The 22,718-nt window shown below is 43.7% G+C and overlaps 1 protein-coding gene across 1 annotated transcript in view; it reads left to right on the forward strand.

Annotated features, from left to right (window-relative positions):
- The first annotated feature begins 1,217 nt into the window (after positions 1-1,217).
- ythdc2 (YTH domain containing 2) overlaps positions 1,218-22,718 on the forward strand; it is a 49,652-nt gene continuing 28,151 nt past the window's right edge. Inside the window, exons 1-15 of the mRNA XM_080509683.1 lie at positions 1,218-1,357; positions 2,779-2,938; positions 4,654-4,744; positions 7,205-7,407; positions 7,918-8,120; positions 11,264-11,430; positions 14,427-14,529; positions 15,824-15,980; positions 17,437-17,544; positions 17,616-17,749; positions 18,811-18,946; positions 19,524-19,650; positions 20,286-20,351; positions 21,401-21,576; positions 22,541-22,637. Coding sequence (XP_080365809.1) covers positions 2,785-2,938; positions 4,654-4,744; positions 7,205-7,407; positions 7,918-8,120; positions 11,264-11,430; positions 14,427-14,529; positions 15,824-15,980; positions 17,437-17,544; positions 17,616-17,749; positions 18,811-18,946; positions 19,524-19,650; positions 20,286-20,351; positions 21,401-21,576; positions 22,541-22,637 — 1,922 coding nt within the window. The 5' untranslated portion in view covers positions 1,218-1,357; positions 2,779-2,784. The remainder of the gene's footprint in view (positions 1,358-2,778; positions 2,939-4,653; positions 4,745-7,204; positions 7,408-7,917; positions 8,121-11,263; positions 11,431-14,426; positions 14,530-15,823; positions 15,981-17,436; positions 17,545-17,615; positions 17,750-18,810; positions 18,947-19,523; positions 19,651-20,285; positions 20,352-21,400; positions 21,577-22,540; positions 22,638-22,718) is intronic.

The following is a 22,718-nucleotide window of genomic DNA, read 5'->3' on the forward strand; positions in this document are numbered from 1 at the left end:
GGTGAGGCTCCAGGCTGGTGAGGCTCCTGGCTGATGAGGTTCTTGGCTGGTGAGGCTCCAGGCTGGTGAGGTTCCTGGCTGGTGAGGCTCCAGGCTGGTGAGGCTCCTGGTTGGTGAGGCTCCAGGCTGGTGAGGCTCCTGGCTGATGAGGTTCTTGGCTGGTGAGGCTCCAGGCTGGTGAGGTTCCTGGCTGGTGAGGCTCCAGGCTGGTGAGGCTCCGACTCTGGACTCAGATTTACATTGTAAGAAGTAAAAAGAGCTTCTTTCACTCTTCATCCAACAGCATCAACTGGTAAAGCTTCATATCGTCAGCATTCCTCTCTCAGTCACACTGACACCAAACAAACATAAACACAAACATAAACATAACCACAAACATAAACACAAACCTAAACACTGGAACATGTTTGTCCTAGTAAGAAAGTGTCTTTTATAGAGATGGACAGAGCACCTTCTTGTGTCCAAGCAAGTCATATTAACTGTGAACTAATTGGAGTATAGAGACGTGTGCAGCACTAATTTAACTTTGACCTTCAGTAAAAACTTCTGTTATTTTTCACAATTCTGGTGCTTTAATCAATTTCAATAAATGCTGGCTATCAAAATGATAAAGAAATTATTTGAGGCCAAAAGTTTAGTTATCACATACTTGAATTGTTTTTCCTATTTAGTCCTATATTATTAAAACAAACAAACAAACAAACAAAACTCAGTCTCAATAGAGATTATGGCCAAAAATCAGTTCACCTACGCCCCTTTGAGGTGAGGCAGAGAAGAAACAGTAATATGAAGACTCAGGTTTGACACACTGCACTGAGCTCCACAGTAGACAGGAGGGAAACATAATACAGGGGAGTGTGAGGAGCGTGGGGAACCGGAAACAGTGGAACATGTCATGGTGCATTGTCAGGGACACAGAACAGCAAAGATACACGTGGATTGAGAAATAAGGAACCTTTCTATATCACAGATTTACGACAGCAGTACTCAGGGCGTAAGGGATATCAGTTGATGTTCGAGTTTCTCCGGGAGAACAAGTTAGTGGAGAGAATATCATTTTGTTTATTTATCTATGTATTTATTTATATTTTATTTTTGAGAGGGCGGGCTAAGCCATTGTGATCCACACTCCATACCAGTAGGTGGCGCTAATGCACTAATTCGCTGTTTGCCAACCGCCATAAAAAGAAGACGCAGAAGAAGAAGTAGAAGGACGCCGGACAGCGGTTGAGCGCCACAGCCTCTCCACTTCCCAGCAGTCTCCGAGCGGTGCACGTCCCCGGGGAACATCCCGTACACCTACCCGTGTGTGTGTGAGCGAAAAGCCGCTTCGTGTGTCCCGGCGCCGCGGCGGCAGGTAACTTCCAACACGGCCTCGACTGTAAGCTAGCAGCGGCGGCACGTCCCACAGAACCTGAGCTCCCATCACTTCCAGTGAAACGAAACGAAACGAAACAGATGTGGACGGTACGGAAAAGCGCGGGCTTTTCCGTACCGTCCACATCTGTTTCGGTGGGACGACGCGAAAACCCCGTCCAGTCCTGCGCCGGCACAAAAAGCGTGTTGGAACCGCTGCTTTACAGTCCAGACCTGATAAAAAAAAAAAAAGAAATCCCTGAACACACATGGTTAATAACACTACTAACTGCTTACATGGGTTTTAACCCATGGGAGTTTAAAGCTTAGATTTCCCACGCAGTCTACGACACCTGAACACAACACAATACTAACAGGTGTATATAAACCATACAACCTCTGATGTAGGGACGCGCTCAAATCCAAGGGCCAGTGTCCCCTGAAGACAGCTGTCCACTCTTCAGAGGGACACGTCTTGAGGACAAATAATAGGACCAGTCGATATTGAATAAACCAAACATCCAATATATTATCAAAGAACCATGCTTTTATTTGAAAGTACAAATCTGAACCAATACAAATAAAGTGTAATAAAAATAAAGGTAAATAAATGTTACAAATGAACATTATACACAGCGGGTAAAATAAGTAATGAACACGATACCATTTTTCTCAGAAGATATATTTCTCAAGATGCTATTAACATGTATTTTTCGCCAGATGTTGGTAACAACTCGTATAATTCACATGTGCAAAGAAGTCAAGCCATAGATGTCCATAAATTATGTGTGATGTGAAATGACACAGGGGAAAAGTGTTGAACCTGCTTACTGGACTGTATCTAATACTTGGTACAACATCCTTTGCTGGTAATGACAGCTTCAAGATGACCGCTGTATGGAGAAACTAGTCGCATGTCTTGCTCAGGTATGACTTTGGCCCATTCTTCAATACTTAATTAACCAACTATATCTACTTTGCTGGAATCTGTTTTGATTTCACTAGTTTATAGGAAAGTTGGAACAGTTTTCCTTGAGGGGAAATTTGCACAAGGTTTCCTTCCGTAGTGATGCCCACTGATAAATACACAAGTACAATGCAATGTGTTAGATCATACATGCATCTTTTCACAGCAGAAGAGCAATCTGAAGTGTCCACCAAAGGTTGACTTGGACTCTGGAATAAAAAGTTTCCAAATCACCTCCAAAATTTAATGGAATCTTCCAGGACCTAATATTTACATGTGTCGAACATCTCGGCTGAATCTGAGCAGTAGGTTTGACGTAATCTCATTAACAGACAGACACTGAGGATTTTAATATGTCCTTGTGTATATATGTATATATATATATCAGAAGTGTTTTCAATCAGGAATCTGTATGAAATGGCGATGTGTATGGATGCAGAGTTGTTGTGTTGCAGTGCATCATGTCAAACCCTCGAGGATCTTCAAACAAAGAAGCCAGGAGCCAGAGGCGCCCGCCCCGGGGCTCCAACAGCTACAAGAACATCGACGTCGCTGAACACGTGAAGATAGCAACGAATCTCTGTCTGGAGAGGTTTCGCTACAGTGATGAGAAAGGTACAGTACACAGGATACTGGCGATGTTTGAGTAGGGGTGGCAAAGGGTTGAACGTTTTCTGGTAAATTTACAGAAAGTTTCCAGTAAGTTTCCAATGGGAAGTTAATCTGGTGAATTTGGAAAATATTTCTGATAATTGATTGTGTTTTGTTGCTGCATCGATGCAGAATTGTCGACTTCTATATCACAATGCGTCAAAGAAACCATTGAATTCAACGCCTCCTAGTATTTACATGTGATGTTTGTAAGTTAAACATTAGTAGTACATTGCATTTGTTCAATATATTATCATATAATAACACCAAAACTTACTTTACAGGCTCACATGTGTGGCTTCAATAGTCTGTGCTCTGGGCTCAAAAGTGGTCCAGGATTCTAGAAATCATTTGTGCATGTGATAAGGCACTGTACAGTGCTTGTAGTAGGGAAGCACCGAGCCACCCTTTTTCACTTCCAATAGCCGATTTTTGATATCTGCCGATACCAATACAGTTTCGATACCAGAGCTCTGTTAGCTTTAATATTAATATTATTATTATAATCGATTTCATATGAGGCAGTAATAAACTCGTCTCCACAGTAAAGTAATAAATGTAGGAATGTTTGCACGTTTTCTCTAAAAAGACAACTTGAGGTCAGTAGAAGGTGAGAAAAGGAAGCAGTACAAAGTATTTTATTCCATGTGGACAATGTGGGGGTCTGAGTGACGTCATCACCTCATAATAAACTAGTTCTATCTTTAAAACCTCACAATCACTTTATTAATTCCTGGAGACATTATTTATCAACGCAGCACAAACTGCAGTGTTTCCAGCTCTAATGCAACACAAACTATTGGGACTATTTTCAGTGAGTTTAGCGTGGAGGAGGACGCAGCTTCACGGAGGTGTGAATCACCTGCTACAGCCTGGAGGAGCTGCTGTTCATTGTTTTGATCCCGTGGTCAGAGCCGTTCTCGGCAAAGTGGTGTTTTATAACGGTGACGTCTGGCGGCAGAGCAGCGTCTCGCTGTACGACGGCTTTACAAACATCCATGTTGCCGCGTTGCTTTGCTGTGTTTTGAGTGTAAAACACGTCCAAACAGCGACATGTTGTCATGAAAAGTTGTGTCGCACAGTGCTGCTATGCTAGCCTGCTAGCTGGCGCCAAACTGTGGAACGGATTTCCTGACTCGTTCTTCTGCATCGCATTTAGACCCGCCTCCATTCAGGAAACCCAGTCCACAGTTTGCAGCCAGCGAGCAGAGCAGCCTGCAGGGAAACACTGTGGAGTCGTTTCAGCAACAATGAAGCAGACGAGGCTTCATGGATTGGAAATCTCCGCAGGTTGGAGCGGAAATGTCCGATCCGTGAATTACGTTGGTATCGGAGCCCGATAGCGGTACTGGATCGGATCAACACCAGCCCTAGCTTGTAGAGGGTGTGGTCTCCATAGACCTGCAGTAAGCTGTGTGCTATGTGCACGTGATTGAGGAATTTCATCGATATTCAACTGTACTTGCATGCAACCTGGTTATTTTAGTGAGGATTATGCTAAAATATATTCTCCCCAACTAGATTTAAGTTCCCAAAAAATTGCCAAATGTCAGTTGAGGAAATTCGTGTTAATTTCCATGTAAAGTTTCCAACTTTGAAAATTACCGGAACTTTTCAACCCTGTGTTTGAATGAGTCTGAGTGGGTTAATCTGCATGTGTTCTTTCCCTCCCTCAACAGAAATGGAGTTTCCTTCTTCTCTAACCAGCACTGAGAGGGCCTTCGTTCATCAGATGGCTCGGGGGCTCGGTTACATCTCCAAGAGCAAAGGGTAAGAGCTCCTCCGCGACCAAGAGCAACGTTCTCACTGGAGTTGGGCGGTATCCACATTTTGATACCGTTAAACCTTCTCCACATTATCCCGGGGTGTATGGGATTAACATCACTAAATAAAACCACTTTAGGCCCACGTGTTTCCTCATTCAATCATCATTCTCCTGTTCTAACAATAGAAGTCATCATGTTATTTCACTGTGTCACACAATGGAATTGTAATCTAACTTTAGTTTATGAAGGGATAAGACACAGCTCTCTCCTCTTATATGTTTACACAAACCCACACACCTCAATCAAAACCAGCCCAAATCTCTGCAGGAGTGCAGGAATCATTCAGCTGCTTCTCCTCCTGCATGACCAATTGCACAACGAGTTTTCCATATCGTTCCCGGATCAGTCCCACTCCAAGTAGCAGCTCCCTCTGTGCTCCCAGCAAAGTCTCGCTTTCTCTGAGCTCGACAGTCACATGGTTGCAAAAGTGCAACTGGTTTTGCCAAAAACTCTGCTGATCCCTGATACATATTTAACCTTTGACCTTCATTCTTTGTTGTATTTATATCTGACTCGCGCTTTTACTATCACATTTTTACTTTTACTGCTATTTATTTACCCAGAGATGTAGTTGTAGTCTGTTGTTGCACTATTTCTTTATTTGCACTGCCTGCTCTATGAGACTTTATTTGCCCCTTCCTGTGGACAAATACAGTCTTTCATTGATTGATTGATTTAAAAAGGGGGTGCTTATTGCAAAGTTAAGGTTTATTGATGATTTATTGATTTATTGGTTGGTTCCAATTCTTTTCTGTTTCCTGAACGCACTGTTAGAGTGAGTTGTCCTGTGATTGGCTGAGAGTGTAGAAGGGGGGTCAGGGGGGCTGCAGCGTCTGCTTGCATGCTGTGTGTGTCTGTCATTTGGGATGAGAACGGAGGAGTGCTGGTTCTGTTTAATAGTAAAGCAGCTTTGCAGACAAGAAACTCGTCTTATTGGACTCTACAATAGTAACACAGTGAACTGAACTTTGATCTGATTACTGGTTTGGAAATAGTAACGATTTAGATTACTAGTTACTGAAAACAGTGGTCATACGAGAGTAACGCGTTACTAAGTAAGGCATTACCAGCATTACTGTTCATGACAAGCTATTCTCAGCCTGCATTCACATCTATAAAATCTATCAATATTTTTACATTTATATTAAAGGTATAGTAGAGGATTTTCTTCTTCCGGGTGGATCATCAAAATAACTGGTCCTCCCAATTGTCAATCATTCTGGTGATATATGACGTAAGCCCGTCGTACGTGCTCGTCCCTGCGCGCAGCTCACTCCACACGGTTCTCATCATGCCGCTGGCCGACCCGACGCATTATTCTCGGACATTTTTATACAGTTTCACCCCCTCTGGTGCAAATCTTCTTGTAAAGTGAGCTTATGTGAGCGATGCCGACTTATGACTTGTAAACAGAGCGTGCACGAGGAGAACTGGGCTCGTGCATGTCTCTCGAACGCGTTTTAGTAGGCGTTCTGTCTCGGGAGCAGGTACAGCGTTGCGCATGCGCACTTTTTTCAAACGGTGGAGAGGGCGGTTCTTTCCTAAAATTCCTGAAAATCCTCCTGTATACCTTTAAAACTGAAAATGCTATCAACAACACTCAGGTCCTTCAAGTCATGATCACTCAAGTCAAGTCCCGAATCTGCTCACAAGTGTGCGAATTGACCAGCACATAAAACCTTTAGATATTTAGAATGATATAACGGTAGTTTCTATAGAGCGAAGACATGAAAAATAAATAAACGTGGAGCAACAGTGGAAAACAGCAAAAGTATTTGTGTGCAGGCAGCTCGTACTGGACATTTAGCGTCTTTTTTGGGACCGACTGGCTTGAAATGTGGCTTGTTGTCTCGTCTTTAGTTTCACTTCTGAACTGTGACGCGATGACGTCACATCCCAAAACTTTATTAACAGTCTCCCCCCGTCACAACAGTTAAGTGAAACATTTTAGCCCTCTTTTAAATTTAATAGTGTTAAATTGAAAACTCTGCCACACATACGTAGATGCTGGACAAACACATTATTTAGGCATTAAACAAATTATATTTACCAATATGTTGGGCCCCTATAGCTTTATATGCATAGACACTGCGAGATACCTTATAACCGTATTATGGCCCAACCTCCAGTGGAGTATGGAGAGGAAACGAGTCAGCGGCGAGCGGCAGGCTTACAAAATTGAATCTGAAGTTTTCTACTACTAATAATTCCCTGCATTCCAAAAAGTCTTTGCACTGATTGGTCCAGGGGCCTATATGATAATGATAATAATGGCCAATGTACACTGTCAGTCACAGCACCACCAGGAGGACACGGTTCCAGTCACTGACCAGCCAGGATGCCAGGAACCAGTTCAACGCTGCTTGCAGCTGGAATTCTTTCATTTTTTTTGTTTTTCTTTCAGGAAAGGTTTGCATCGATTTCTCACCATCAAGAAGAAGGATGGCTCAGACAAAGTGAGGTCCAGCTTTCCTCTCGCAATCTCCCAAAATTCCTTGATGGTTGTGGGCAGCCTGCTGCAGAGGTTTCCCGTCAGCAAGAGGGAGCGAACAGACGTGCAGCTGGGCAGCAGAAGATCTTCTCTGACTGCGGAGCATGGCGATTACAGTACTGACATTTCATTCATTGTTCCCAATTTAGCCATTTTGCCCAACCCACACCAGCAAATCTATTTTAGCAGAGGTCACTCGCTATTTTGATTGGAACTTTTTCATAAATTCTTAGTTGTATAAACGTTTTTACTTTGAGATCTTTGATCGTAGCCTTTTGGTTTATCCGTTTCTTTTCACCTGTCAAACATACAGGTAACCAGCACGATAAAAAAAAGATTGTTAATTGCTCCTAGATCTACAAGTGATCGTTCTTGCGAATCGCACAGTGAATGCAATGCAGACAAATTCGAATTATAAAGTGTGTTTTCATTGAAATCATCAGGCTGTGAATAAAATACGTTGCCTTTGGAGCAGCTGTTGGTAAAAATATCCTGTATTGTGGAAATGGAGAATTAGTCATTCAATCTGAATTGTCCTCTAGAGTGTAACCCCAGACGGTATTCATAGTTCTCAGTGGTCAGTTTACATATGCGCTCACTTCTATTCCACCTCCTGTCCCATTCAGACTCTTTTGGTGACGGTCACAGGGCCAGCAGGCGCCTGGACAACAGTCTGCCCTCGGTCCCCGTCAAGAGAACGCCGTCAGAGCTGGATGGCTTCCGCCGCTCACTTCCTGTGTACAAACACCAGGAGGAGATCGTGCAGCTCATCAGAGACAACCAAGTGGTGCTTGTGGTGGGTGAGACGGGCTCAGGAAAGACCACACAGGTGAGTCCGCTGAACTCCATCTTCACTGATTACACTGAAGTCCGGCACCATGGAAGTCACGTGGATTTATTGCACCCAGAGAATGAATGTTTTTCATGATCCTCTGACATCAACAAGAAGCTGATTCAGCGTTCCTGTTTGATCCGGATCAGAGTTTTCCTCAGGGACAAACCGTTTTGTTTGGGTGATGTTAATACTCCCATGAACTCTGAATAGGATGGAAGAAACCATCTCTGCTCCTTGAAAAGCCAGGTCTCGTTTCAATCTTCCTAGCGGGCCGCGTGAGAGGACACGGGGAGAGGATAGTACACAAACCAAGCTAACCACGCAAGACGCAGAAAGGAAAAGTTGGGAAATATCTTGCGGGCAGATGTGAAGCAGTGAGGAAGAAGCAGTGAGGAAGAAGTAGAGAGGAAGAAGTAGAGAGGAAGAAGCAGTGAGGAAGAAGGAGAGAAGAAGAAGCAGTGAGGAAGAAGTAGAGAGGAAGAAGCAGTGAGGAAGAAGGAGAGAGGAAGAAGGAGAGAGGAAGAAGCAGTGAGGAAGAAGTAGAGAGGAAGAAGTAGAGAGGAAGAAGCAGTGAGGAAGAAGTAGAGAGGAAGAAGGAGAGAGGAAGAAGCAGTGAGGAAGAAGCAGTGAGGAAGAAGGAGAGAGGAAGAAGCAGTGAGGAAGAAGTAGAGAGGAAGAAGCAGTGAGGAAGAAGGAGAGAGGAAGAAGCAGTGAGGAAGAAGGAGAGAGGAAGAAGCAGTGAGGAAGAAGTAGAGAGGAAGAAGCAGTGAGGAAGAAGGAGAGAGGAAGAAGCAGTGAGGAAGAAGCAGTGAGGAAGAAGTAGAGAGGAAGAAGGAGAGAGGAAGAAGCAGTGAGGAAGAAGGAGAGAGGAAGAAGCAGTGAGGAAGAAGTAGAGAGGAAGAAGCAGTGAGGAAGAAGGAGAGAGGAAGAAGGAGAGAGGAAGAAGCAGTGAGGAAGAAGGAGAGAGGAAGAAGTAGAGAGGAAGAAGCAGTGAGGAAGAAGGAGAGAGGAAGAAGGAGAGAGGAAGAAGCAGTGAGGAAGAAGGAGAGAGGAAGAAGCAGTGAGGAAGAAGGAGAGAGGAAGAAGGAGAGAGGAAGAAGTAGAGAGGAAGAAGCAGTGAGGAAGAAGGAGAGAGGAAGAAGGAGAGAGGAAGAAGCAGTGAGGAAGAAGGAGAGAGGAAGAAGCAGTGAGGAAGAAGGAGAGAGGAAGAAGGAGAGAGGAAGAAGTAGAGAGGAAGAAGCAGTGAGGAAGAAGGAGAGAGGAAGAAGTAGAGAGGAAGAAGCAGTGAGGAAGAAGGAGAGAGGAAGAAGGAGAGAGGAAGAAGTAGAGAGGAAGAAGTAGAGAGGAAGAAGCAGTGAGGAAGAAGGAGAGAGGAAGAAGCAGTGAGGAAGAAGGAGAGAGGAAGAAGTAGAGAGGAAGAAGCAGTGAGGAAGAAGGAGAGAGGAAGAAGCAGTGAGGAAGAAGTAGAGAGGAAGAAGCAGTGAGGAAGAAGGAGAGAGGAAGAAGCAGTGAGGAAGAAGGAGAGAGGAAGAAGGAGAGAGGAAGAAGCAGGAGGAAGGTGTTCATTGATATGTGGTTGAAGACTGAATATGGCTGTTTGTGGCTACCCATTACCCACAAGCCAATAAATCCCCGTTTCCACCTCACAAAAAGTGCAGGACTGAACAGGTCTAGTTCGTGACGGTTCAGGTTTCCACCGTAAGGATTTGTGATTTTCCGGAAACAACCGGTCCAAAGGCGGTCTTTTTTCCGCTACACCTCCATCGGGGTACCAGGGCCATGGAACAGGTCTGAGTTTGAGGAGCCGTCTGTTGATTGGTCAGTGATTTACTACACTCCTCAATATTTTAATGTGTCGGCTGGATGAATCCTCTGTTGTCAGTGTGGTCAGCTTTTTTTCCTTTTCTTGTCCTTGCTGCTCAACTTTGGTGTTGGTCGTGAAAGAGAGGCAGGGGGAGAGCGGGGCTCGGCACTTTGCATCACGTCTGAGCTTTCTGTTTGCAGCCTAGCGTCAGTGCGCCGTGCCGGTCTGTCTCTGCATCGCGTCTGAGCTTTCTGTTCAACCGAGATCAGCGCCGCTGCATCACGTTTGAACAGAAAGCTCAGTGTCCGCGCTGCCGGTGGTCGGGCAGAAGGCAAAGAGACGTGTTGTGGCGCGGAGCTGCCGGAGTGGCTGCTCCGGCGTTTGAGCAGAAAGCTCAGGGCTCCTGTGTCCCGGTGCAGAATCCCGGCGTGGCTCTGTGCCGCGGCCAGCCGGGGCCCTCGGGTGCGGGGCAAGTCACCGGAGCGTTCTCTCTCTCTGGACCAACAAGGAAGTTACAGCTGCAGCTCTGTGGCTGCAAAAAATTAAAGTTAACAAAACAACTAGTGCAAAGTGGAGGATGTAAACAACAACAACAACAACAGAGGATTCATAAGATCCAGACCTGCCGCCCCGGCTTAGACCACTGTTGTAACGTCACATATCTGCGGAGCTCTAAGCCCCGCCTACTTTTTAAGCTCCTTTCTGCGGTGGAAACGGTCCCCGGATGTGGCTCAGGTTACTCTTTGCCGCTCCGTTCCGTCCCTGACCTTTTGGTGTGGTGGAAACACGGCTTGAGCCTCGCCACCGGGGGCTAAAGAGGCGGGACTTGTGGTTTTGGTCCGGACCAATCAGTGAGCCGTGTTTCCAAACGCATTTTCCAGACGTTTGATCCGGTCTCAAAGGTGAGTATGAGCGCCACCTGAACCAAATGAAGGTGGAGGCCCCACCCCCCCACCCCCCCCCACCCCCCCCCCCCCACCCCCCCTGACAAGTGAACCGAGTCCCAGACTGTCGGAATGTGACAAGCCCACAAGACACATGCAATATAAGTCTTTGTGGTATAATGGCACAATGAAGAGATTGGTTAGTAAATGTAACTGAATGTTAAACTGAAGGTGTCATCATGATAAATAAATAAAATATATATCCATCAACATTGTCCTTCCACTGTGAGCACTTTGAGCCGAGACGACTGATCTAACCTCCAAAGCTTTCGATTGAAGGACGACCACTCTACCAACCGAAGCACAGCTGGGTGTGTTTGAGTGTGTCAGCCCCCTCTCTCTGTGTGTGTGTGTGTGTGTGTGTGTGTGTGTGTGTGTGTGGTGTTCAGATCCCACAGTTCCTGTTAGATGACTGCAGTAGAAGAGGAGAGCCCTGCAGGATCTTCTGCACTCAGCCCAGACGTCTCGCTGCCATTGCTGTGGCTGAGCGGGTGGCAGCCGAGAGGGGGGAGAGTCTGGGCCAGACCATCGCTTATCACATCAGGCTGGAGAGCAGGTGATGAGCCAGATGTGTCAGCATCATCGTTTATCAATGTACACCAACGTAAAACTTAAAGCTCACATCGCTTTTAACACAACAGACCAGCTGCACCATTCAAATGTTTGAAATACAATAAAAGTGCAGCTTGGTGCAATATATTTAGATTAAATTAAATAATTCCAGTGTATAAACAGAAAAGTCACATTATGCTCCAATAAATAATGTATTGGGAAATATCTTGCGGGCAGATGTGAAGTAGTGAGGAATAAATAATTACTCCAATAAAAAATTTTTAATTGACTTATCGAGATGTGATCCTGATCACCGTGACTACCAAGCAGGTTATCAACTCTCTAGTTCAACCCAGACCTACGTGTGCACGTGCACATGAAAGGGGCGGAGCTTGTAGCGTCTGACCAATCAGACACTGAGAGTTATTGTCTGAGAAAATGAAGAATTCAAACACATCCAGCCGCTAAAAGCAACTCTGCTGCTGCAGCCAAAGCCTGAACATTCCTGACTTCACTGGTTAATGCTGACTGGTTAATGCTGACTTGTTAAGGCTGACTGGTTAATGCTGACTTAGTGAGATTATATTGATAAATCAGCATTATAAAGGGACAGCACTGTGATCACTCCGTTTCACTTTATTCCAGCAGAAAGGTGTCAAGATGAACTTCCTCTCTACTCTTCTTTTAGTTTACATTCTCCTTCCAGTTGTTTTGAGGCTGAGTTTCTCATGTGACCCCATACTGACCCCATACCGATCCAGTGGATCAGATCAGACCATCCCTAATTATTTTTGCTTCATTCCTACAACATTATTTAATACATACTGGCTACTTAACAGAAATCAGAAGCACCAAAGCGACACAGAAAAATGGAGGAAAACTGACCAATAAGAACAAAGTAGCTCAGTTTCTGAATCACTCAGTGGACATTGCAGATAGAAAAAACACTGACAACATAAAATAGGGTCGAGTGACTAAGGATTTAACCCTTGGATGCACAACCTACCAGAACCTACACTCGTCCACAAGTGGGGTCAAAAATGACCCCAATTCAAATCAATGCGTTTTGGCAATATACCGGGTTGTTATCTTCAAAATCTTTCAAATAAAGAGTTCTAATATCTTCATATTCCAGGTATTCCTCAGAAAACATGTTTGTGACATGAGGCCATTTGCATTTTTATTTATTTTTTCATAAATGTTAAGAAGTTGCAGTTTTTGTATCATGACCCCACTGTTCCACAAGCAGTTCGTATGGAATCTTCTATGAAACTTAATTCTTAGCAACTCTGACAGTCCCACATACACATCCGATGTCATCTCACACATCTGATGCACCTTTGACTGTCAATACTGTCCCACTTACACATGTGAAGTCAGCAGTCTAACCACCCTGGAGGTCATTTTTACCCAGCAACATGTAAGAACATGGAAGTATTATCTCCATTTATGAGCTTATTTTTCATTGGCAGATTATGATGTGTGATCAAATTAGTGACCAGATTAGCCTACTTTGTTGTTAGCTAACAGTATTGTATTTAGGTAGATGACACGGTATTGTGTTCACTAACAGTAGCCAACTGTATTGTTATATGATTTATTGTTTTCTGTGCATTTTAAACATTGTCCTTTCTAATCTTTTTATTTATTTATCTAAAGTAACATGGCTGCTAGGAGGCCAGCAAGGATCCCTGTGGACCTTGTCATACAACTGGTCCAGGACGGAGGGGTTCTGTAGAGGACTCCTAAAAAACATACAGACTGGTACATCCCAGTTCTTCTCACTTCCATCAGCACCTCTTCTATTATATTATCAGACATGAACAGCTTCCTTGCATCTATTGGGGAGACAGTACTAAACCCAGGTGCAGGCCCTGGCTGACAACCTGGAATATTGTGCCGTGGTGTTTTAGCCTGGTTGGGAGGTCACTCTGCGCCTCATTCTGTTGGACACAATATCCATTTCTTCTTCTGAGGACTCATCAGAAGACTCCTCTGTGTCTGACTGGCCTTGTTCAGTGGGGGACGACAGTCTGGGTCCTCTACATCTGAGATGTCACATTCTGAGTCAATGCCTCTGATGGGCTCTTCATCCAATCTGTCCTGGATCATTTGTATGGAAAGTCCACAGGGATCCTAGCTGGTCTCCTCGCAGCCATGTTACTTTAGATATATAAAAAATAAAAAAAAAACATTAGAAAGGACAATGAATGCACAGAAAACTATAAATTATACAGATGCAGCTAACAATACAGTTGGCTACTGTTAGCGAACACAATACTGTGTCACCTACCTAAATACAACACTGTTAGCTAATAACAAAGTAGGCTAATCTGATCACTAATTTGATCACACATCATAATCTGTCCATGGAAGTTCATAAATGGAGATAATACTTACATGTATGATGTGTAAGTGTGACAGTATTGACAGTCAAAGTTGCATCAGATGTATAAGATGACATCAGATGTGTATGTGGGACTGTTAGAGTTGCTAAGAATTAAGTTCCATAGAAGATTCCATAGGAACTGCTTGGGGTCATTTCTGACCCCACTTGTGCAAGAGTGGGGTCGTGATACAAAAACTGCAATTTCTTAAAATTAATGAAAAAATAAATAAAAATGCAAATGGCCTCATGTCACAAACATGTTTTATGAGGAATACCTGGAATATGAAGATACTACAACTTTTCATTTTAAAGATGTTGAAGAATAACAACCCATGGGGTCATTTTTGACCCCACCTGTGCATCTCAGGGTTAAATTAGCAGAAAGAGAAACACTGTTTTTTGTGAGAGCAAATGTCATCGCACAAGGAAATTGATATTATTATCACAATACTTAACATCATGTTTGTATGATGTCAATCAACCCTAATGTGAATGAATAATGAATAAATGACTGACTGAAAAACCTAACACAGTAATATCACACCGCAAGTATTTTCAGCTTCGTGCTATTTGGAAATCAACTCACATTTTCTCGTTTTGTACATTTTCAGGGTCTCTCCAAAGACTCTTCTGACCTTTTGCACCAGTGGAGTGTTTCTGAGAACTCTGATGGCTGGAGATGACACTCTGACGTCTGTCACTCATGTTATTGTGGTGAGTGCCGATCCGTTAAAACTTCTACACTCGTAAATCCTGGTTAATTCAACAGGAATGAGACTGAAGTGGGTTGTTGCACTGTCCTACTCATCACTGAGATTTAAGGAGAAATCCAACGTATCTTGTCTAAATCCCATGACTTGCTTGGGGGGGAAGAAATGTTTGTGGGGGACAGTAGCATAACATTACCAACAACGAAATGGGAAACAGATTTATCCATCGCTCCTGATGCCGACTTCTGGATCCACATCATCCAAAGTCTATCTCAAAAAAATGCAAATATACAACTAATACAGAACAAGATTCTTCACTGAACTCACCTCACTGGACAGAACATGTTTAAAATGGGTTTCACCTCAGAAATCTGTAATAGCTGCACCTTAAACGCACCAGACACCTACATGCACACCTTCTGGCACTGCACACCGGTCCAAAGGTTCTGGAATGAGGTCACCAGATCACTCTCCTCCCTAATGGGCTGCCACATCCCCATGTCCCCCTCACTCTGTTTACCTGGCGACACATCAAGAACAAACCTGAATAAACCAAACAGTAAACTACTCCTCACAGCCCCAACTATCACCAACAAAACCAAACTCGTCATCTGCAAATCTAAGAAAAATACAAGCATCACACACTGGAAAAAGTTCCTCATGGCTCACATGTCACTGGAACACTCACCTACTACCACTCAGAACTCCACAGGAGAGCCTCTGTCTGTTTAGTCCCCCGACTCAGCTTTCTACAAACATGAAACAACTCTGGAGCTTCCTGGGAACCAATTCCCTCCTCACCTCTTCCACCACAAACTGAATTACATAATGATCAATTAACTCAATTATCACTGTGTCTGTTTAGTTTTCACCTCCATGCTTATTACATAATTAGTACTATATGATTTATATCCATGCTGCCATTGTCCTATTTTATATGGAATATTATACAACTTTTTTTTGGACACACACACACACACACACACATATATATATATATATATATATCAGGTGTAAATAGTGAAGTCAGTTGAGATCGACCTTCCAGTTTTGAATATATATCATATTTTTTCTCCATCCCTCCCCTCCTACCAACACGCACACACACACACACACACACACACACACACACACACACACACACACACACACACACACACACACACTGTACTGTAAGGATTTGTAAACATCATTCTGGGTGTATGCTGTCGGGGTATGGTGTTGTTTGTTTCTGTCTTTCGTCCTGTCTGTTGCGAAGCCTAAATAAAAAAAGAAAAAGAAAGTGACTGTCTCTGCAGGACGAGGTGCACGAGCGTGACGGCCTGGCCGACTTCCTGCTCACAAAGTTGCAAGATGTCCTTCCAAAGATCCCTGCACTAAAGCTGATCCTCTCCAGTGCAGCTCTGGACGTAGACTTGTTCACTCGGTACTTCGGCTCCTGCCCGGTAATCTACCGTGAGTTCCACGGCCCTCAGTGGTCGTCACCACCGCCTCTCCATCGGGTTGCTTGTAGGCTGTGGCAGCTTTTTTGTGACTTTTGGGTCATTCCGTATCTTACGCTGGAAGGTGATTTTTCGCCAGACTTGTGGAAATAATCGCACATGTGCCTATGTTGGAAGAGTGTAGAAATTGAAGTCTTTATTTTCTCGTTTGTCCGTCTCGATCTGTGCGGCTGGGTTTCAGTGGTTATTCAGGGGTTTACAAAGTGTGGACAGATTAAGAGCAAAACATTGGACTATTGTGAAGTGGCCTTCGCAGAGCCCTGATGTAAATCCTACTGAATGTCTGAGGAAGGAGCTGAAACATGCCGTCTGGGGAAGACACCCTTCAAACCGGAGACAACCGGAGCAGTTTGCTCATGAGCAGTCGGCCAAAATACCTGCAGAAGTCTCATTGAAAGTTAGAGCAATCCTTTGATTGCAGTGGTTGCCTCAAAAGGTTGTACAACGAACCACAATTCAAAAGCAATGTCGGATTTTCATTGATTTTTATCCCCCGCCGTGGCTGATAGGCCCCGAAGGGGGATCTTGAAACAGTCTCCGTACGTCCGTACGTACGTCCGTTCGAACGTTTCTACCTATATCCCGGCAACCCCTGGGCCCACAGTGACCAAACTTCACATGTGGATACATCTCAGAGGGGGAAGGGATACTATGGTGACCTTGACCTAATTTGCATATTAAGTAGGTCACAGGGTCACGAAGTGCTTAAAAACACATTTTGGGCTCTGGAGGCCTAGGTTTTTGAGCTAGGGCTCTGAAATGTTATACACACATGATACACACTCCAGGGATAACCTCCAGTACACCAAGTGACCTGACCTTGACCTTGAAGATTGGTAGGGTCTGAAGTTTGCTCGTCCTGGTTGCACAATACATGTATTTTCATATAAACATTTCTCAGCAGTTCCTGGGCCCACAGTCACCAAACTTCACACATGGACACTCCACCTGGGGAGAAGGGGCACCATGGTGACCATGACCTCATTTGCATATCAGGTCACAGGGTCACTAAGTGCATAAAAAACACCTTTTGGGCTCTGGAGACGTATTTTGACATAGCTTATGAAGAAGACCTTTCAGATTCTACATAATTATCTACTAGGACTCATGAAACACCCTCTAGTGTACCAAGTGTGCTGCCTTAGAGCTGCTTTGTGAGAAAATATAAAGCCCTCCGGCGGGGGATTAGCCCAGCAACGGCCTTCTTGTTTATTTATTGTTACTTTTGTCACATTCAAGTCATTTCTGTGACCACTGTGGGTTTTCCTTTCATTAACAGAGGGGAACCAACAACTTTGTCCATGTGTGTAAATGAAATTTGCGGTACATAATATAAGCTTAGAAAAGCATGACTGGACAAATATGACATTTCCAGTCACTCTGTTTTTCATGTGGTGGTTTCTCTGCAGTCAAAGGACAGCAGTTTGTGGTCCAGGAGTTCTTCTTGGAGGATATTCTGAGGATGACGGGCTTCAACGTGAAGGACAACAGTAAACACCAGGAGGAATCACAGAGAAGTAGGAAGCTTTTCTCTCGTCAGCTGCAGCCCTCGGTCGGGCTTTGTCTCACCTCGTCTGTCTCTTCTCAGAGGAACAGCAGCAGAAGTGTTTGACTGAATGGTGTGAGGCGGTGGACAGATGCTCTATTGCAGAGATTCCCAGGACAGACACGGTGGCTGCAGGCTTCCTGCAGGACAGCGGCGCTATGCATGGAAACAACCTGGTAAACAGCACTGGCAAACCCACACTTTCACTCTTTTTCCCCCTCATGCCTCCACTTGACAGCCCCCACAGACTTCAGGCTGACTATTGTTACTGGATCAGGTGTCTCATTGACTTGTTTGAATCACCACTCTGCTGCCGATCGACCAAACGGGGAAGCACTTTATTCTCTACTTGATAAAAGCAACTGGTTAATTTTGTTTTGGACAAAGCATGGTACTTTTCGATGCATGAAGGAGGTAATGTTCATAAAAAAGGCAGCGACTGGACGAATCACTTGTGTGATTAGCTTCCTAAAATATTACTTTCTTTATAAACTTAAGATTATCGAGGGGTTTTCGGTCAATTCTACAAGACTTGGATCAACGCCACAGTGCAGTTCCAGGCCTCACCCTCCTGTCTGAAATGTCATGCATGCGAGGTTAAATGGTGACACCAACATGTGTGCAGGGCACCTGTCTGTGGTGTCACCTGCCTCCATTGTTGGCTGGGATCTGCTCCAGCACCCTGCAGGCTGTATGGATTAGGTGGAGTTCAAACGGTTGCATCAGAGTTTTACACATTGACATGTCTTCAGACCAGAACGGACAGGCTTCAGCTGCTCCTCACGCTTTTATTTCACTTTGTGTCCAGTCACACTTTAAAAAGACACAAAAGTCATGCTTTCAACCTTCATCTGATACGTTTCTACTCCACAAGATGAGGACTCAGTCCTCCTGTTTGATTCTCTGAACCAGAGTTCAAGCAAGCTACACCAGCACTTCTCTCACAAGTTCATGTGCTGCACATTTAAAACCTTTTAAGTTTTTTTATGGCTGGTCTGCTCAGGATTTTGTAATGATCAGACCCACTTGTTTGGTTACACGTTGAATAGTTTCTTTAACTTCTTGTCATCTATAGTGTAAACTTAATTCAAGTTCATTGTGGATGCTCTCACTTTCGTCGACCACCATGTGTGATGACAGTTGTTTTCTGTACTTTTGTATAAAACTATTTGGTCAATAGGTTAAAGAAGCAGGCCTACAGTCTTCTGTGAGTGATTGTGTGATTTTTGTGTTTCAGAGTGACAACCGCACAGAGCAACTGAGTCCGCGGCTTCAGAAAGAGATGGACTCCTGCATCTCCCACATTTTCCTCAGTGAAGACCAGGAAGGCTTCATTCAGCTCTTCAACCTGATCCTTAACAAGACTGTCAGCGGTATGACTCCACTGTGCTGAGCCTTTTTCACCTTTCTGCCTCCATTAGGGCTTTGCTGCTAGATAAAGATAAAACTGTGGGGGAAGAAAACCCAGAAAATAATATAGAAAAGTAAAGTACTACATCAAACAAACAGCTGCATCCAACTTATTAAGGTTTGTGGAAGGATATTTAATCAAATGTCAATATTTTGATATTAATCATTAGCATTAAGATCAAGGAAAACATTTTGAGGATGTTAATATGCTCTGAATTTATTGTTGGACTGAAGATCAAATTGGGCTGGAGCCATCAAAATGAGCTTGACACCTGTATACTTGACTAGTACAAAAAGTGTTTCCATTTTCATTCATACTGTTATTCTGAGTGATGTCACAGAAACATCACCCAGTGGGAAGGTACCACTTTGTGTGTTCAAGTTTGTTTTTAGTCACAATCGCACCCAAAGGTAATGATTGGTAGAAGGTAAAGAAGGTTTCTGTAATTATATTAATGTCCCCATGATATTTGCTGGTCTTTTCATTTGCTCTGACTGGATCTGAGCTCTTTGTTGGTGCCTCCTTTTATTTGTTTGCAGTGGACTATGCTCACAGTGAGACGGGCACCACCCCTCTGATGGTGGCCGCAGCTCGAGGCTTCCGCTCACAGATGGAGCAGCTGATTAGCATGGGAGCAGACGTCACCATCAAGGCTCCCAATGGATGGTAGGGCGCCGCACATCACCAAGGGTATACACTGAGGCTACAACCACTTTCCTTTTATATATCCAGAGAGATCAAGAAAGTTAGTTAAGCCATGGTGTGAGACGTGTTTTCTGAGCTACGGTAGAACGCAACAAGAGCTAAATATATAGCGAATTACGGAGGGGTTATTCGTCGTTAAAATGCACTATTACCAAGGCTGTATGGACATTCTGAGGTGTGCATGGGAGTGCGGTCTGCTCCACTACAAGGGAGGACAGGTGGCGATCGACCCCGATTATATAACCAGTGTCACATCAACCATACCAACAATATTCATATACAAGAATGGGTCCAAATAAAACAGTAAGTGTTATTGTAAGAGGGCTCCACAGTCCCATAAAAAGGAAAAAAAGTCTTATTCTAAAACAAACCTTCCGGCAATTTGACGACCTGCTGTACTTCTGTCCAGACGGTGGTGAATTGTGAACAATAAAGAAAGTTTGTTAAAGTACTCACATGTCTTTACTAGATTAGAAGCACAGATAGTGAAAAAGGTGAAAATGCAGTCACTGTATTTAAGTGAAAACAAGGACAATTCAAGTTAGAACGATCTTCATTTTGTATCTGTAACTGCCCTGTGTTTCTTCTTGTTCCAGGTCGGCTTTAGACTTTGCTGAACACTTCCAGCAAACGGATGCTGTGGATTTACTCAAGTCTGCAATGTGAGTGCGGTGTTCACCTCGGTAAAACCTGCTTCAGAGATTCACACACGTTCCTTTATAGTATCTGATCTGGAGCCAGTGAGGTCTGGTCAGGCTCATTGGCTGCAAACTGCTTTCAATAAAAGAAATTGTACTGCTGACCAACGTGAACCATTGCACCTCACTGGCGCAACAAGTTAGTGTAAAATACGCTTTGTGGCTTTTATGATCAAATACATTCAAAAGCATTTCCAAAAAAACACATATTTCACCATTTCTTTCTTAAAAGGTTTCTAAATTGGATATATTTTCCATTAAATCCCTGAAAATGATTAGTTTCATGCTTTTGACTACCACAGTCTTAATGCATTTTGTATTATTTGGATCTTATATACGACTGACTGAAAGCAGAAAGTGTATGTTTGAATTTACTCAAATATCAGTGTTGGGTCGTACATTTCAGACCCAGACCTTCACTGCTGGTCTGAGTCAATCCACCCCTCAAGAACTTTTTATGGCTACAAACCATATTACTGCAGAAATGCAGTATAAAAAGCCTTTACATCACAGATAGATACTCGTGGAGCCAGAATAAATACCTTTAGAATGAAAGAAATCCAAGTTCACGTCTCTGCTGCTGCAGCTTCTTTTCCAGAAACTTCTGGAGGTCGAGGAGGGAGACACACGTCAGCTTTTCCTGGTCTTGAAAATAATATAATGGCAAATAATATAATCCTGATTCCTGCCATGGAGTTTGTAGTGAGCGTTAGTGAATTGCTGCGGTGCGTTCAAGGACCTCTTGGAAAAGTCTGTCTTTAAAATTGTTTATCTTCTGTTTATCTATGTGTTGTCTTCTCCTTCAGTCATTGTAGGTTGACAAAATCACTATTAAATCAACACAACTATATGTTTGTTCGTCCAGCGTGCTACAGATGCAGCTAGCTAGCTGGAGAGTTGAACTCTCTGACCATTAAGTTGTTAAGTGAGGCCTTCAAGGAACTTTTGAATGCCTTTTCCTCCACTCCATATACTGCATGTGTGTTTTCTGTCTTTGGTCTGCCCCTGTGCAGTCCTCTGGAGCCAGGCACCAGCGTGGATATGTTTTCTCCAGAGTGTGCAAACACAGAGCTGAACTCTGAAGACCAGGAGCTGCTCAAGCTGTACCACAGCAGATTCGACGATCAGTGGATTGACGTGGACCTCATCATGAATCTGCTGCACAACATCTGCTCCAGCAGCAGTGACGGTTCGACTCAACTACACACTGCACTGCACTGCACTGCACTGTAACTCATCGTGGCCCTTATTGTCACTGAATAGCTTTGCAAAGGTGACCGTGAACATTGAAGCTTTCTTTTTTTTTTTTTTTTTACTTGTATCTATATTTTTACAGTGGAAAAAAAATGTCTCCCTGTTCTGTGACTCATTTCAGAACTGTCACCTCACTCTCAATTAAGTTCAAACTGGTGTGATTAAAGTCGCTTCAGTCAAATTCATGCTGCAGCTGCTTCACCTCTTGGGTAGTAATCACAGTATTTCCTGCATTTTGATGCTTCAATAAATCAGAAACAGCTCACATAGACAATCAATTACATTTTTTTTGAAAGGTTTTGGTTAAAGGGAGCCAATACATCTGAAACATTAATTATAAGTTATAATATTGATGACAGTATTTTTTACTGAAACATTGTTGTGAACCTTTAATGATAATTTGAAATATTTTAATTTCATTTGTATTTCCGACTAATACCTGTTTAACACTATTTCACCTGATACCATTTTGTCCACCTCTCGTCTCAGGCCACGTCTACATGTACCCACTTTTTTCTAAAAAGTGGCTATGAGCAGCCAGACCTGTAGGGGGCAGTGTACTGGGAAGCATGAAGCCGTAATAGTCCAGCGGAATCCTGGGGAAAAAAATAGGACGTCACGAATTGTGACGTAAATCTCCGCCTTCCCGCCTTTAGATGCAAACAGAGACACAGAGTTTATCCAGACCTCCACTGTGGACGCAGTTTTCAGGAGTCATGGTTTGTGGCGAGTCGTTTATGTGTAAACAGAGAAATATCAGTTTATTTTAAGATACCCAGGTATGGCTAAACGTGTCCTCAATCAATCAGTCAACGGAGGTGTGTCTGATGAAGAGTCCCAACAGTTGCACAGTAAAGCCAAACAGTCCCAACATGAAAACCCCAAATGTTTGTGTTTAGGTGCCGTCCTGATCTTCCTTCCTGGCTACGATGACATCGTGACGCTGCGGGAACGCATCCTGTGTGAAGATAAGAGGTTCACTACTCATTCTGACAGGTGAATTCTTCCTGCACGTCATAGTGCATCAGGATTGGGACTCCCGTTTGTTTGCAACAGGAGGAACACTGCAAACCGCAT

Source organism: Blennius ocellaris, assembly GCF_963422515.1.
Source record: "Blennius ocellaris genome assembly, chromosome: 15".
Taxonomy (NCBI): Eukaryota; Metazoa; Chordata; class Actinopteri; order Blenniiformes; family Blenniidae; genus Blennius; species Blennius ocellaris.